The 12,973-nt window shown below is 41.0% G+C and overlaps 1 protein-coding gene across 3 annotated transcripts in view; it reads left to right on the top strand.

The window, feature by feature from the left end:
• The window catches only part of SEMA5A (semaphorin 5A), a 477,269-nt gene that overhangs the window by 218,859 nt on the left and 245,437 nt on the right, over nt 1-12,973 (top strand). For all 3 annotated transcript variants that reach the window (XM_032627865.1, XM_032627867.1, XM_032627866.1), the window contains one exon: nt 3,434-3,533. In XM_032627865.1, coding sequence (XP_032483756.1) covers nt 3,434-3,533 — 100 coding nt within the window. The remainder of the gene's footprint in view (nt 1-3,433; nt 3,534-12,973) is intronic.

Here is a 12,973-nt window from a genome sequence, read left to right on the forward strand (position 1 = left end):
TTTGTAAAGCTTTTAATTTCTCCATCAAATGTGAATGAGATCCTTGCTGGGTAGAGTAATCTTGGTTGTAGGTTTTTCTCCTTCATCATTTTAACTATGTCCTGCCACTCACTTCTGGCTTGCACAGTTTCTGCTGAAAGATCAGCTGTTAACCTTATGGGGATTCCTTTATGTGTTATTTGTTGTTTTTCCCTGGCTGCTTTTAATATTTGTTCTTTGTATTTAATTTTTGATAGTTTGATTAATATGTGTCTTGGTGTGTTTCCCCTTGGATTTATCCTGTATGGGATTCTCTGTGCTTCCTGGACTTGATCAACTATTTCCTTTCCCATATTAGGGGAGTTTTCAACTGTAATCTCTTCAAATATTTTCTTAGTCCCTTTCTTTTTCTCTTCTTCTGGGACCCCTATAATTCGAATGTTGGTGTGTTTAATGTTTTGCAGAGGTCTCTGAGACTGTCCTCAATTCTTTTCATTCTTTTTTCTTTATTCCGCTCTGCAGTAGTTATTTCCACTCTTTTATCTTCCAGGTCACTTATCCGTTCTTCTGCCTCAGTTTTTCTGCTATTGATCCCTTCTAGAGAATTTTTAATTTCATATATTGTGTAGTTCATCACTGTTTGTTTGCTCTTTAATTCTTCTAGGTCCTTGTTAAACTTTTCTTGTATTTTCTCCATTTTATTTCCAAGATTTTGGATCATCTTTACTATCATTATTCTGAATTCTTTTTCAGTTAGACTGCCTATTTCCTCTTCACTTGTTAGGTCTGGTGGGTTTTTACCTTGCTCCTTCATCTGCTGTGTGTTTCTCTGTCTTCTCATTTTGCTTATCTTACTGTATTTGGTGTCTCCTTTTCGCAGGCTGCAGCTTTGTAGTTCCTGTTGTTTTTAGCTTGTGTCTCCAGTGGCTAAGGTTTGTTCAGGTAGTTGTGTAAGCTTCCTGATATAGGGGACTAGTGCCTGTGTTCTGGTGGTTGAGGCTGGATCTTGTCTTTCTGGTGGGCAGGTCCACGTCTGGTGGTGTGTTTTGGGGTGTCTGTGGCCTTATTATGATTTTAGGCAGCCGCTCTCTAATGGGTGGGGTTGTGTTCCTGTCTTGCTAGTTGTTTGGCATAGGGCATCCAGCACTGTAGCTTGCTGGTTGTTGAGTGGAGCTGGGTCTTGGTGTTGAGATGGAGATCTCTGGGAGATTTTCTCCTTTTGATATTACATGGATCCGGGAGGTCTCTTGTGGACCAGCGTCCTGAACTTGGCTCTCCCACCTCAGAGGCACAGCTCTGACACCTGGCTGGGCCACCAAGAGCCTGTCCTCCACAGAGGTCAGAATAAAAGGGAGAAAAAAAAGAAAGAAGAAGATAAAATAAAATAAAGTAAAGTTATTAAAATTAGAAAAAAAATTATTAAGAAAAAAAATTTTTTTAATTCATTAAAAAAAAAACGGACAGACAGAACCCTAGCTTATTCTTACTTTTTCATTCCACACATTTAGTATTGCCTATACATTCAAGCTACTGTACCTTGAGCTGCAGGCACTGCAGTGAGCAATGCAAACATAAGAGCCTTAGTGTTCTTGCCCAAGAGCAGAGAAACGGATCTGGGGCCCCATAGGAGTGAATGTGTGCAATACCAGTTACAGCCACAGGGGGCACCATGTCTTCCACATGGCACTCTTGCTTCCTCAAGACACATCTGTTCTGTGAATCTCTGGTCAGATCTCTCTTTTCCTGGTCCCTAAGCCCCTCAGTCATCTCTCCTTTCTGTGTATGAATACTTCCTGTAACCCTGTAAATACCTGTAAAGATCTTGTATCTATAGATACTGTGTTTAAAGAAGATATTTGTGCTCCTTCCCTAACTGAATTAAAAACTCCTGGAACAGATCATTTATTAACATCTTTTTATGGCTCCAGGACCTTGTACTTATTTTGCAATAACTAAGGATTTTTTTAAAAAATTGACTTGCCTATAAAAGGAAGAATTTTATATAAAATACTAAAAACAGTCAAGATAACATGAAAATATCAAAAACCAAATACAGATTTCTATATAACTCAACACTGGTTTCCTTTAAGCAGAATAGAACTTTCAGTTCACGTCCGTTTTTTCCCCCAATAACTGATAGTAGAGAAAAGCCATATTTGTTACACAAAGCTATTGCTTGGAAATAATCTACCTCATTTACATCAACAAAGGCCTTTCTACAAGACATGTGTTAAGACATGGGCATATTTCCATATTAGATCTTTTTTTAACATCTGGTTTTGTGGAAGAGATTATTTCTGTGCTACACACTTTTTCCGCAAACCAGTAACTGTCGATTTGCCAGTTGTCATGCGCCTGTTTATTCAGTGTGACATCGCTCAAAATATTAAACTCAAGGAAAAAGACAATCAGGGGCTTCCCTGGTGGCGCAGTGGTTGAGAGTCCGCCTGCCGATGCAGGGGACACGGGTTCGTGCCCTGGTCCAGGAAGATCCCACATGCCGCGGAGCAACTAAGCCCGTGAGCCATGGCCGCTGAGCCTGCGCGTCCGGAGCCTGTGCTCCGCAACGGGAGAGGCCACAGCAGTGAGAGGCCCGCGTACCGCAAAAAAAAAAAAAAAGAAAAGAGAAAAAGACAATCAGATCACATGGTTAGTTGTCAAGGATAATAATAAGGTTCAGGTTCAGCACAACTGGCAGACAACTCACTGAAGATTTTTTCTGTGTCAGAAATGAGCTAATGAAAGTTGCAAAAATGGCTAATAAGGCTGAGTTCTATCCCTCTTCAAATACTCTCATGTTGTAATAATTGGACTCTAGGCTGGAGGTCATTTAATAGGAGTTAACAGTGCTTGTAAAAAACCTGTCTCTAAAGAGTGGCTATTTTCTGATTTCCCTTAAAAAATGCAAATGAAGCCTAGCATTGACTGTGAATTTCTCATCTAGAAAGGACTGAGAGTGTTTAACTAGTCTAATCTCGGGGCCCAAATAGAAATCTAAAGGACAGGGAAATGGAATGTCCACTTTGAAAGAAGGCAGATGGTGCTTCTGTGGCTTTTGTGATTTTCCCACATCTTTGGCTCCTTCCCATCAAGCTGCACAGGAAATGATCTTGTTTGCATTCAATATTCCTCTAATGAATCGTGTGAGTGCTGTGTTATTTTCTGCCCAGTCCAGAGGCAAAAGGAAAATGCACATCTGGCTTGTAAATCACAACCAAGCATTGATGCTTTGCTTCCTTTTTATTGGGTGACTGCCCTCTATGTTTTACACATTCTCAGTGTGGATTATGTGACACCCTGACAGAAACCTCCAGTGGCCCCTAAATGATCACCTGGGGGCCCTTCAAATCCTCTGAAATGTAACGTTTGCTACCTGATGTGCATTGTCTGTGGTCCCCGGAGGGGGGAAGGAAATTCATTTTTATCTTTTTATTTATTTATTTTTCCTCTTTAGAAATTGGCCCCTGGTTGCAGGAGTTCAGAGCGAAGAATGCTGTGGATTTCTCGCAGTTAACATTTGACCCAGGACAGAAAGAACTTCTTGTAGGAGCAAGGTGAGAGAGCTTACATTTTGCCTCCGCAGATATTTTCGGACTTCATTTGACATCTCTGCAGTTACACAAGCTTCTCTGCCGTAGTTGACGAGTGCTAAGTGATATTTAATCTAAGAATGAAATTCCGTACGAGTGTGCTACAACTGCTGCTGTGACGACTGCAGTAAGATGACTGCTGCTCTTCATAGCAGGAGTTTATTGGGTGTTTCCCAAGTGCCAGGAGCAGTTCTAACATGAATTCATTTATTTTTTCCACCTGTGAAACCTGAGAGGTAGGTATTGTCACCATCCCTATTTTAGAGATGAGGAAATTGAGACAGAAGGTGGATAAATGTTACCCCAGGGACACATTTATTATGTTTAATCAAAGATGGACCCAGGTTTCAGTCAAAGTTTGACTCCAAAAACCATGTTCTTATTTGTCAGTATACTCTTCATCGTAATTCTAGACATCAGGAGACCTTGATACCCATTCCAACACGCATCACTACCTTTCTTTGTGACCCCCATTACGATATTTACCAGTCAATTGAGAATTCAAGGGAGTTGCTATTATTTATTTCTCTTAAGGAGCACGTGCTCCTGTCTCCAGGTCAGTGCCTGACCTTCCAGTTTGAAGGTGAGGCCACTGGAACCCAATCAGAACAGATCTTGTGTTGCATCCCTCGTATTTACCATGACTTCCTTAGAAAACATGTGTAATCCCTGCCTTCCAATCACCTATCCTGCCAGTGTGTTTTTTTTTTTTTTTTTTTTTTTTTTTTTTTTTTTTTGCGGTACGCGGGCCTCTCACTGTTGTGGCCTCTCCCATTGCAGAGCGCAGGCTCAGCGGCCCTGGCTCACGGACCCAGCCGCTCCGCGGCATGTGGGATCTTCCCGGACCAGGGCACAAACCCGTATCCCCTGCATCGGCAGGCGGACTCTCAACCACTGCGCCACCAGGGAAGCCCCGCTGCCAGTGTGTTTTGAGGATGATGTTTAAAAAATATTTTATGTTCATCTCTTAGGAAAAATGACATAATAACCCAAAGAGATGATTTGTAGATTTTGGACTCTTCTGGCCTTCAAGGAAAGCACTTTAGGCAGAGGAGTGCACGTTATCTGTTTTGGCCAAATGTACTAGATTATGAAACATACTTTTCATAGCAAGAGAGGTTGTGCAATTTCTACGTGAGTGAAGCTAAATCTGGCTTAATCTCTGGACAAACACTGAACAGTTTCTAGAATCACTGCCTTTGCTCTCAGATCTTAAGAAGACCTCGTTCATCCACCCAACACTTGAAGACTCAAGACGTACGGTCATAACTTAAATGAACAGACAGAAGTTGGTTTAGTTCCTGGCACTTAACATGTCACTTGTATCTCTTTTAGTGTTTATTGATTGGACAGTCGGTATGGATTGGATGGGCTTACTTGGTACTCTTACACTTACTTCAGCTCATTGGGACTAGCTGGGGGATTTCTAATGCTGACTTCCATCAAATTCCATCACTGGGAGCCTGGGCCACGCACTGCAGGGCTTTTTTTTTTTTTTTTTTTGCGGTACGCAGGCCTCTCACTGCCGTGGCCTCTCCCGTTGCAGAGCACAGGCTCCGGACGCGCAGGCTCAGCGGCCATGGCTCATGGGCCCAGCAGCTCCACGGCATGTGGGATCTTCCCGGACCGGAACATGAACCCGTGTCCCCTGCATCGGCAGGCGGACTCTCAACAACTGCGCCACCAGGGAAGCCCTGCAGGGCTTTTTAACTGGTCTCCTGGCCTCCAGATTTTCTTCTCCTTCTGCATACCATGGCCAAAGTCATCTTTTAAAAATACAACCCTCAGTAGCTCCTACCGGAGCTCTTATGACTTGTATGCCTTCCCTTATGTTATAGAAATACTATTTTCTCCAGGGATCATCTGGTTTAATTTGGATTTATTAGGCTCTTTTGGTGTGGCCCATCAGACCCTCTGGCTCATCGTCCTACATCCTATAGAGACACACTTTTCATTCTCACATAGTCCAGGCACGAGGAATTATTTATGTTGCCCACAACTATAGAATGTTCTCCTTCTTGCCTCTGGGATTTGGTAATCTCTTTTGCTTTCCTAGAATATTAGCTAACCACCCACCCACATCTCAAGTTATCCACTGGGTGAACTCATACTCATTGTAAAGATCTGGCTCAAGGGTCCTCCTTTGGGACTGAGCTGCTATGTTCCCTGCTCTGTACGGTTCTGTTGGCACACCTGCCATCTCTCTTCATTACTGCACTTATTGCGTTATTTCTGTTCACGTTTCACTCTCCCCTTTCCCATTCTCAGATAGTGACGTACCAGATGGTAGAGGATGTGGCTGTCTTTTCTTCTTTTCTCTAACATGTAGCATACTTTCTCCTCCGGGCAGAAGCTCAAAGATATCTGTTGATTCACCATATTTATTTCCAGGATTTGATTTCTATGTGTGACCCTCTGAATTTGGTAGGACACTTAGGGAAAGGGGGGCTGGAGTCGTAGCAGATTTATTCCAGATGCCTACAGTTGGGCAAGACACAGGGAGTAGCAGTCTCTAAACCCCAAAGCTAATCCTTAGCTTTGGACTCTCACCCTTAGCCAAGGGGAAGGGCCCCCTGCTGGGGTAGCAGGTGCAACTATGACCTCAACTGGTGTAGCTGAGTCCTGCATGTCTCATTCAACTCTAAAGAGTTTTGGAAACAGTTTTCCTGTGAGCTTGACTCAAAAGACACTCCATTGCTTCCGGAGGTCCTTGGCACTACACAAACAGGGCAGCGTCACACATATGCCTACACTCTGCTGGTGGTAGGCTTTTGGTCAGTGACACAGATTCTCCTAATGGGGATGTGAGAAGCCACTGAGAAAATGAAGATTTGGAAGAGACATCACCGTAGTTCTGTCCTGACTGCAGACAGCACCTGAGAACTGTCCCCAGGGGACACCTATTCCTGAGAGTCTCCAGCCCAGTATCCCCAGAGGGCTCCATTCTATTATTCCTTGAGGCCTCCATCCCAGCCTCCCTGGAGGTCTCCATCCCAGTGTCCCCGGAAGTCTCTATCCCAGTGTCCCCGGAAGTCTCTATCCCAGCATTCCTGGAAGTCTCCATCCCAGAGTTTCTTAAGGTCTCCATCCATCTCATTTCACCACAGTCCCAGACCAGCCATGGGAGGGATTGGCCTACCCACTGAGTCAACCTAGCTTGCACTATGGCATAGTGACCAGGAGCACTACAGGATCACCAGACTTAGCACATAAAAGTTCAGGATGTGCAGTTAAACTTGAATTTCAGAGAAGCAACCCTAGGAGCATGGGCTGTATTTCTATTCTAGAACAGGACGTGGTACATTGTGGATACTCAGTAACAAAACGAAAGAAAGGGGTAGATGGACTTGCTTAACTGCATGACCTTGAGCCCATTTCGGAGTCTAATTTTCTTATCTTTAAAGTTGATATAATTATTGCTACCCCTTTCAGCTGTTGTGAGGCTTAAGTGAAATAATCCGGGAAGAGAGACTGTCACAATGACAGGCATCCCGTAAGCATGGCGTGGTGGGGCAGCTGTGTGGGTATCTGTGGGTTTCTGCATGCGTGTGCATATGCATTTCGGGCAGATACCACTGAGTGCGGAGAATCGCAATTTTACATAAGATAGTTGCTGGGATTAGGCTCAGGAGGTTTGAGAGGGAGTGTGAGCCAGTTATACAACTTTAAAAATAACCCAGCACTCAGATTCCTGTTTAGGAGGGCTTGACCTAGCAAAACAAGTTTAGATAGCAGGTGTATATTGCAGAAATCCGTAATGGCTTAAATATATGAGCAGTGGAAAAATACAGTGATAGCATTTTTGTTTTTTCATAGTTAGCACTAGGCCTTGTAAAGCCATTTATTGGATGGTTTCACTTTATACCAGAGATACTTTATGTTCCTGGAATTGAAATCAGTTAAAAATTCTTTGCAAAAAGAAGTTCTCCTGCTGCAAAACAAAGACAAAACAAAAACAAACAAAACCAACCCAAAAAGCCACTTCTCTTTAGGTGATTTGTGGTTATGTAGTACGCGAAGGTAGTTGCATGTGAATTCATACAATTTCTGGAAGGATCCTTAAATTTACCATTTCCAAGGTGCACATAATCTTTCATATTATTTTAAAAGCATTGATATTCATATTCTGTTTTACCCATGCCTCTTTAAAAACTAATAATGTTTGTATTTTCAGTGATGAGACTCAGGCACTTTCATTTTAGAGAATGTAGAAAATACTGTAAAGCATAAAGAAAAAACACAATTTCAGAAATAATCACAGTTAACCTTTTCAGTAATATCCCCGCAGTATTTGATTTGTTTGTTTAAACTACTGGAATAATAGTTCATAGATGATTTGTATACTTCTTTGTTAAAAGAACCCACTAAAAAAAGTTTCTACTTTATATATACATGAAAATTCCAAATGAAAGACTACGTTGACATTTAGAGGTTTGTGTATAATTATAAAAGTAATGATAGTAGTAATAGTTCACAAAGTTGATAAAAGTTTCACTTTCGTGGTGTCTAGGACTGTAACAGCAGATCTGAGAGAGAGTGATGACATTTTATTCTCCAAATGAATCTGTCTTTAGTGTCTTGGGTTCAGTGTATGCATGACAAGTGATTCTGTGCCGAATTCGAATGTTATTCCAAATGGCAACTAACTTGATCCATACACAAAGCAGTGTTTGACAATAATCAGGGCATTTACAAATTAGCCATATTTTTGTAGTGTAAAGCTATACAATAGTAATGAAAAAAAGAGCTTCTCATCAAAGAGAAAGTGAGTTTCTTCCAGCTTTTCTGTTTGTTTCTTGGCCTTTCTTCATTTTCTTCCTGTAAGTTGACTTTTTGTTATCTTACTCTTGTCTAACAAGCCTCAGTGTAATAGAAACATATCATTGAAGGGCGTAGTCTTGCAACCTGTGATATTTTAGGAAGGACACTCACCTCTGAGCTCTCACGCAAGTGCCTGTGAGTCCGGGAGGCTCACCCATCTGCCGATGATTAAGGTGGTGGGATTGAAGCTCATAGACCCAACACTGAGTCAGGTGAAAATCATAACTGATGACAAATAGAAGATTTATGTATGTCTTGGGAAATTTTTAATTTCAACTCTACTAAAATGGGAACATTATGAAGATATCAGTTGAAAGGGTAGCAGGGATGCTGATACCCGTGTGAGTACCAGCCGAGAGCCGTGTGTGTGCCTTGTACGGAACTCTTTGACTTGCCATCGCAGTCAATAGACTATTTCCGTATATTGAAAGATATTTCTGTACACGTATCTGTGTGACAAATAGCACGGATTTCTAATCAGCATGTTTATTACTAAAAATAAAAAACTAGGGCTTCCCTGGTGGCGCAGTGGTTGAGAGTCCGCCTGCCGATGCAGGGGACACGGGTTCGTACCCCGGTCTGGGAAGATCCCACATGCCGCGGAGCGGCTGGGCCCGTGAGCCATGGCCGCTGAGCCTGTGCGTCTGGATCCTGTGCTCCGCAATGGGAGAGGCCACAACAGTGAGCGGTCCGCGTACGGCAAAAAATAAATAAATAAATAAATAAATAAATAAATAAATAAATAAAAAACTAAACCCCAAGTGCTTTCAAGACAAATCTTGGTCTTTCCTATAGTCACAGCAAATTGGTCTTGACAAATTTTAGTGTATTACTTTAAACGATTGTTTTGCCCATGGTTTGAATCTTCAGAAATAAAGATAAAAAGGAAAGATTAACTTGCTTTTTATTATGCTGGGACTGAATTTGCTTTAAGTATTCCAAGCGTAAGTTCTCATAAGATCGCATTAAATGAGTGAGCAGAGGCTTCTATGTAATCAGTGTAAATTGCTCCTTTCACAATGATTTTGCCATTGGTTCTAAACAAGTGGAGCTACATTTTAGAGTCACATAAGTGTCACCTTTGAAAACTGACCAATAGAATTCTCTCTTTTTCTGGTGGTTATAATTACTGTTCTTCTTTTAAAGTTTTACCTTGGCATTAATCTGTTGGAAGCAGTCTATAATTCAAAGAAAAACTGGAGATTTTTACGAGATCAGCAATTCTGCTTCCAGTAGCCACAGCTTCTTTCCGTTTTCCAAAGGACACATTTTAGTCAAGTTTATACAATTAAAGGGAACTCTCGCTAAGTGGAGTGAAATCAGCAATTAGGAGTGAATCCAAAAAGCAGTAAACCCCCATCATGCAAAGAAATCCGAGGTAATGATGATGTTGACATTGTATTTACATTAAATACGACTTAGGAAAACAACTGGTGATGAAAGGAAGGATGGAGCTGTTATTTCTGCTTTTCATTCTTAGCCCAGCCCAACAGGATTTTTTTTTCGACTGTACTTTAAGATTTAAATATTTCCTTCTCCCTGTTGGCTCTTGATTCATAGGTGTGTTTTGCTCTTAAGATTGTCTTTGCTTATCTTCCTCCGTCTGCCTCTTCTCCCCTGTTGGCCAACAGGTCTGTTTGATTAATTAACCTAATCTGTGTTAAAAAAGAGAATCCATTCTTTGTCTACCTGCTTTGGTACCTTTCTGCCCAGAATTTACCAACAGCAGTGTACCTAAGTATCACCCGGGACATTCATTCAGAATGCAGCTTCCTCTGCCCCTCCTTCCAGCTCTGCGGATCCAGGGGGCTGGAAGGTGGTCCCAGAGTGTGAGCTTTTAACAAACAGGTGGTCTGCAGACACTCCTGTGGGAAAGACGCCCAACCATTGTCCTCCTTTCGCTGTTATTAAAAACGAAATAGTCTCTGCGTTTTCTCCTCTGCTGGAGGTGGGGAGAAGATAGACCTAGCAGAATAGTGACTTATTAGGTTATAAATATACATACAGTCTTCCCTTCTCCCATATTCCCTGAATGAGTCAACAAAGGAGTGTGATAAAAATTAACCAACCTCTTTGAGTGCATGTGTGTGCTACAAGTTTTGAGTGTTGAGAGCTTGTTTCCTAGCCAGTTCCACATGGGGTCTATCAGAATTTATTAGTTCACATAGTTACTCTTCATTCATCAGATATTTATTGAACCTACTGTGTGCCAGGGAGTATCCTAGACATTGGTGAAACGAAGATGCAGCAGTCTCTACCTGATAAAGACGTTAGAGCCTAGTGCAAGGGTTGGCAGGCTAAGGCCCCTAGGTTGGCCTCCTGATTTTGTAAATAAAGTTTTATTGGCACACAGCCACATCTGTTCATTTGCATATTGCCTGTGGCTGCCTTCCTGCTTTCACTGCGGAGATGAGTCATTCCAACAGGACCACAGAGGTGCAGTATTTGCTACTTAGCCCATGAAAAGGTTTCCTCACTCCTGGCCTGGTGGATATGAGGAATACAAGCAATTAAGTTCTCCAGGGAGGCCTGAATAAAGGGCCTTGGAAACACCAAGAGGAAAGAAAGGTGATGGTCCTTGGGGGTGAAAAGGGTTCACTGAGAAGGTGCTTTTTCAGTTGGGACTCGGAGAGGAATTAGGGGTCTGGCAGGTGGGAGAGAGTCTTCCTGCCAGAAGGACCATAGAATGGGGAAGTCAGAGATCCTGATGACACTGAAAAGAATACACCTTGACTGGACCTGTTAATGACGGAGAGGAGGAGTAATTGTAGATGAGGCTGGAGAATTATATTATGGAGCAGCTGGAATTTCATCCTCTAGCCCAGTGGTTCCAATTCCGGCAGTCAGGAGAGTTGTCTGAGAAATCTTTCAAGAATGCTGATGGTCATGCCTCTCCTCGGAACATTTGAATTAGACTTTCTAGAAGTAATGTTGCAATGTTTGGTTTAATCAAACCTCTGGTAATCTCCTGGCCTGGAAAATTTGAGAACCTCTGCTAAAGACAGTAGGAACTCAGGAGATTTCTAAGGCCATACATTGACATGCTCACATTTGCATTAGGGAGGTGCTTCCACCATACTGCGTGCAGAGTGCACTAGAGTTTGGAGGTATGGATAGCAATGGGGGGCTATGGATCAGGAGACAGTAGTGAGAACTTAAACTTAGGCAGTGAAAGTGCAAATGGAGATAAGTCAGATTTGAGAAGTATTTCAGAGCTGAGTTTGACAGTGGTTGATGGCCAATCACGATTGGTGGCTGAGGGCAAGGGTCAAAGATAAGATTTGGGAGTGAGATTTGAAAGTGTGGCTTGTTGTAATGACATCAGCTGGGACTGAGCATTTGAGAAATGAGCTTTAATTCTTCGATTATTTGAAGATACATGAGAAAAAAATCTCAGATTTTACTAACTCTGAAGATAACCCAGAAAAATAGTGTATATGGAGATAATTTGAAGAGTGAATATTCCTAGGAAAGCATAGGTGAAAGGAATCATAGAATAACACAGTTGGTATTTTTTCAAATGAAAAATGATCTCTATTAACTTAAAAATGAAAGGAACAAATCAAATACCCAATGGACCAGCAAAAGCAGAAGTCGTGAGTTAAATTTAGAGCAGTTAAGTCACCATCTGTAATCCTCAAAGCACTCAGAGATTTGCACACAATATTTAGAACATAATAAAATTTAAATTATCAGTGTGATTACTGACAGTATTGATTAATAACTTTGTCCCTAAATATGCTTATGGGAAAAGGTTTTTCCAGTTTCCTATCTCTGAAATTTGCTAACAACACTGGTCTTAATTGTTGCATGCCACTAAAAATCCACCTTTGTTATTTGATTCTACTTGCAAAATAGTAAGAGGTTATCAATCTACTTCTGTGCCTTTTAATCTTGGTATTTAAACATATAAGAGCACTATTAAAATGGTTTGATTTTGGTTTTGATGTATTCTTTGAAACCTATGTATAGTAACCAAGACTTTTCAGGGGTTTGAAATGGACTTTTTGGACTAGGTAATGAGATAAGCCAATACAATTTTGGGAGAGTGAGTACTAGACAACAATAATAAAATCAGAATTATTTAAAATGTTTTACAGCCTAAAGTACATATATTTATTTTTTTTGAAGAGGGTTGAAAAAATTCTGACTGAGGAGGTAGCTCATAATATGACATTATAATATTATACATTTGTCACCATATTTCAAAATACATTAGCAAAGTAAAAAAAATCAGCATTCAAAAACTGTGATCTGAATGTGATCCCACTATTTAAATATAGTGCTATATCTTTAAAATAACTTGGTAATATTAAAACTGAATTAAGCTCCCAGAAACTTATGGGAAAAGAACATTAAAGAGATATTTTCAGAATGGTTATAATAACAGAAAAAAATAAAGGCTCCTAGAATTTGTTTAGAATCGATCAGCATAGTGAAAGTCTTAGGAATAGCAAATATAGATAGGTTTGTGAAGTACATGACAAGGTTACATGCTGAAATTAAATCTACATATTCTTAAAATTTTGATGTGATTGAGATATTAAATATTTACATGTAGATAATTAAAATAATTTTTATGA

The sequence above is a fragment of the Phocoena sinus genome, chromosome 3 (assembly GCF_008692025.1).
Source record: "Phocoena sinus isolate mPhoSin1 chromosome 3, mPhoSin1.pri, whole genome shotgun sequence".
NCBI classification, from domain to species: Eukaryota; Metazoa; Chordata; class Mammalia; order Artiodactyla; family Phocoenidae; genus Phocoena; species Phocoena sinus.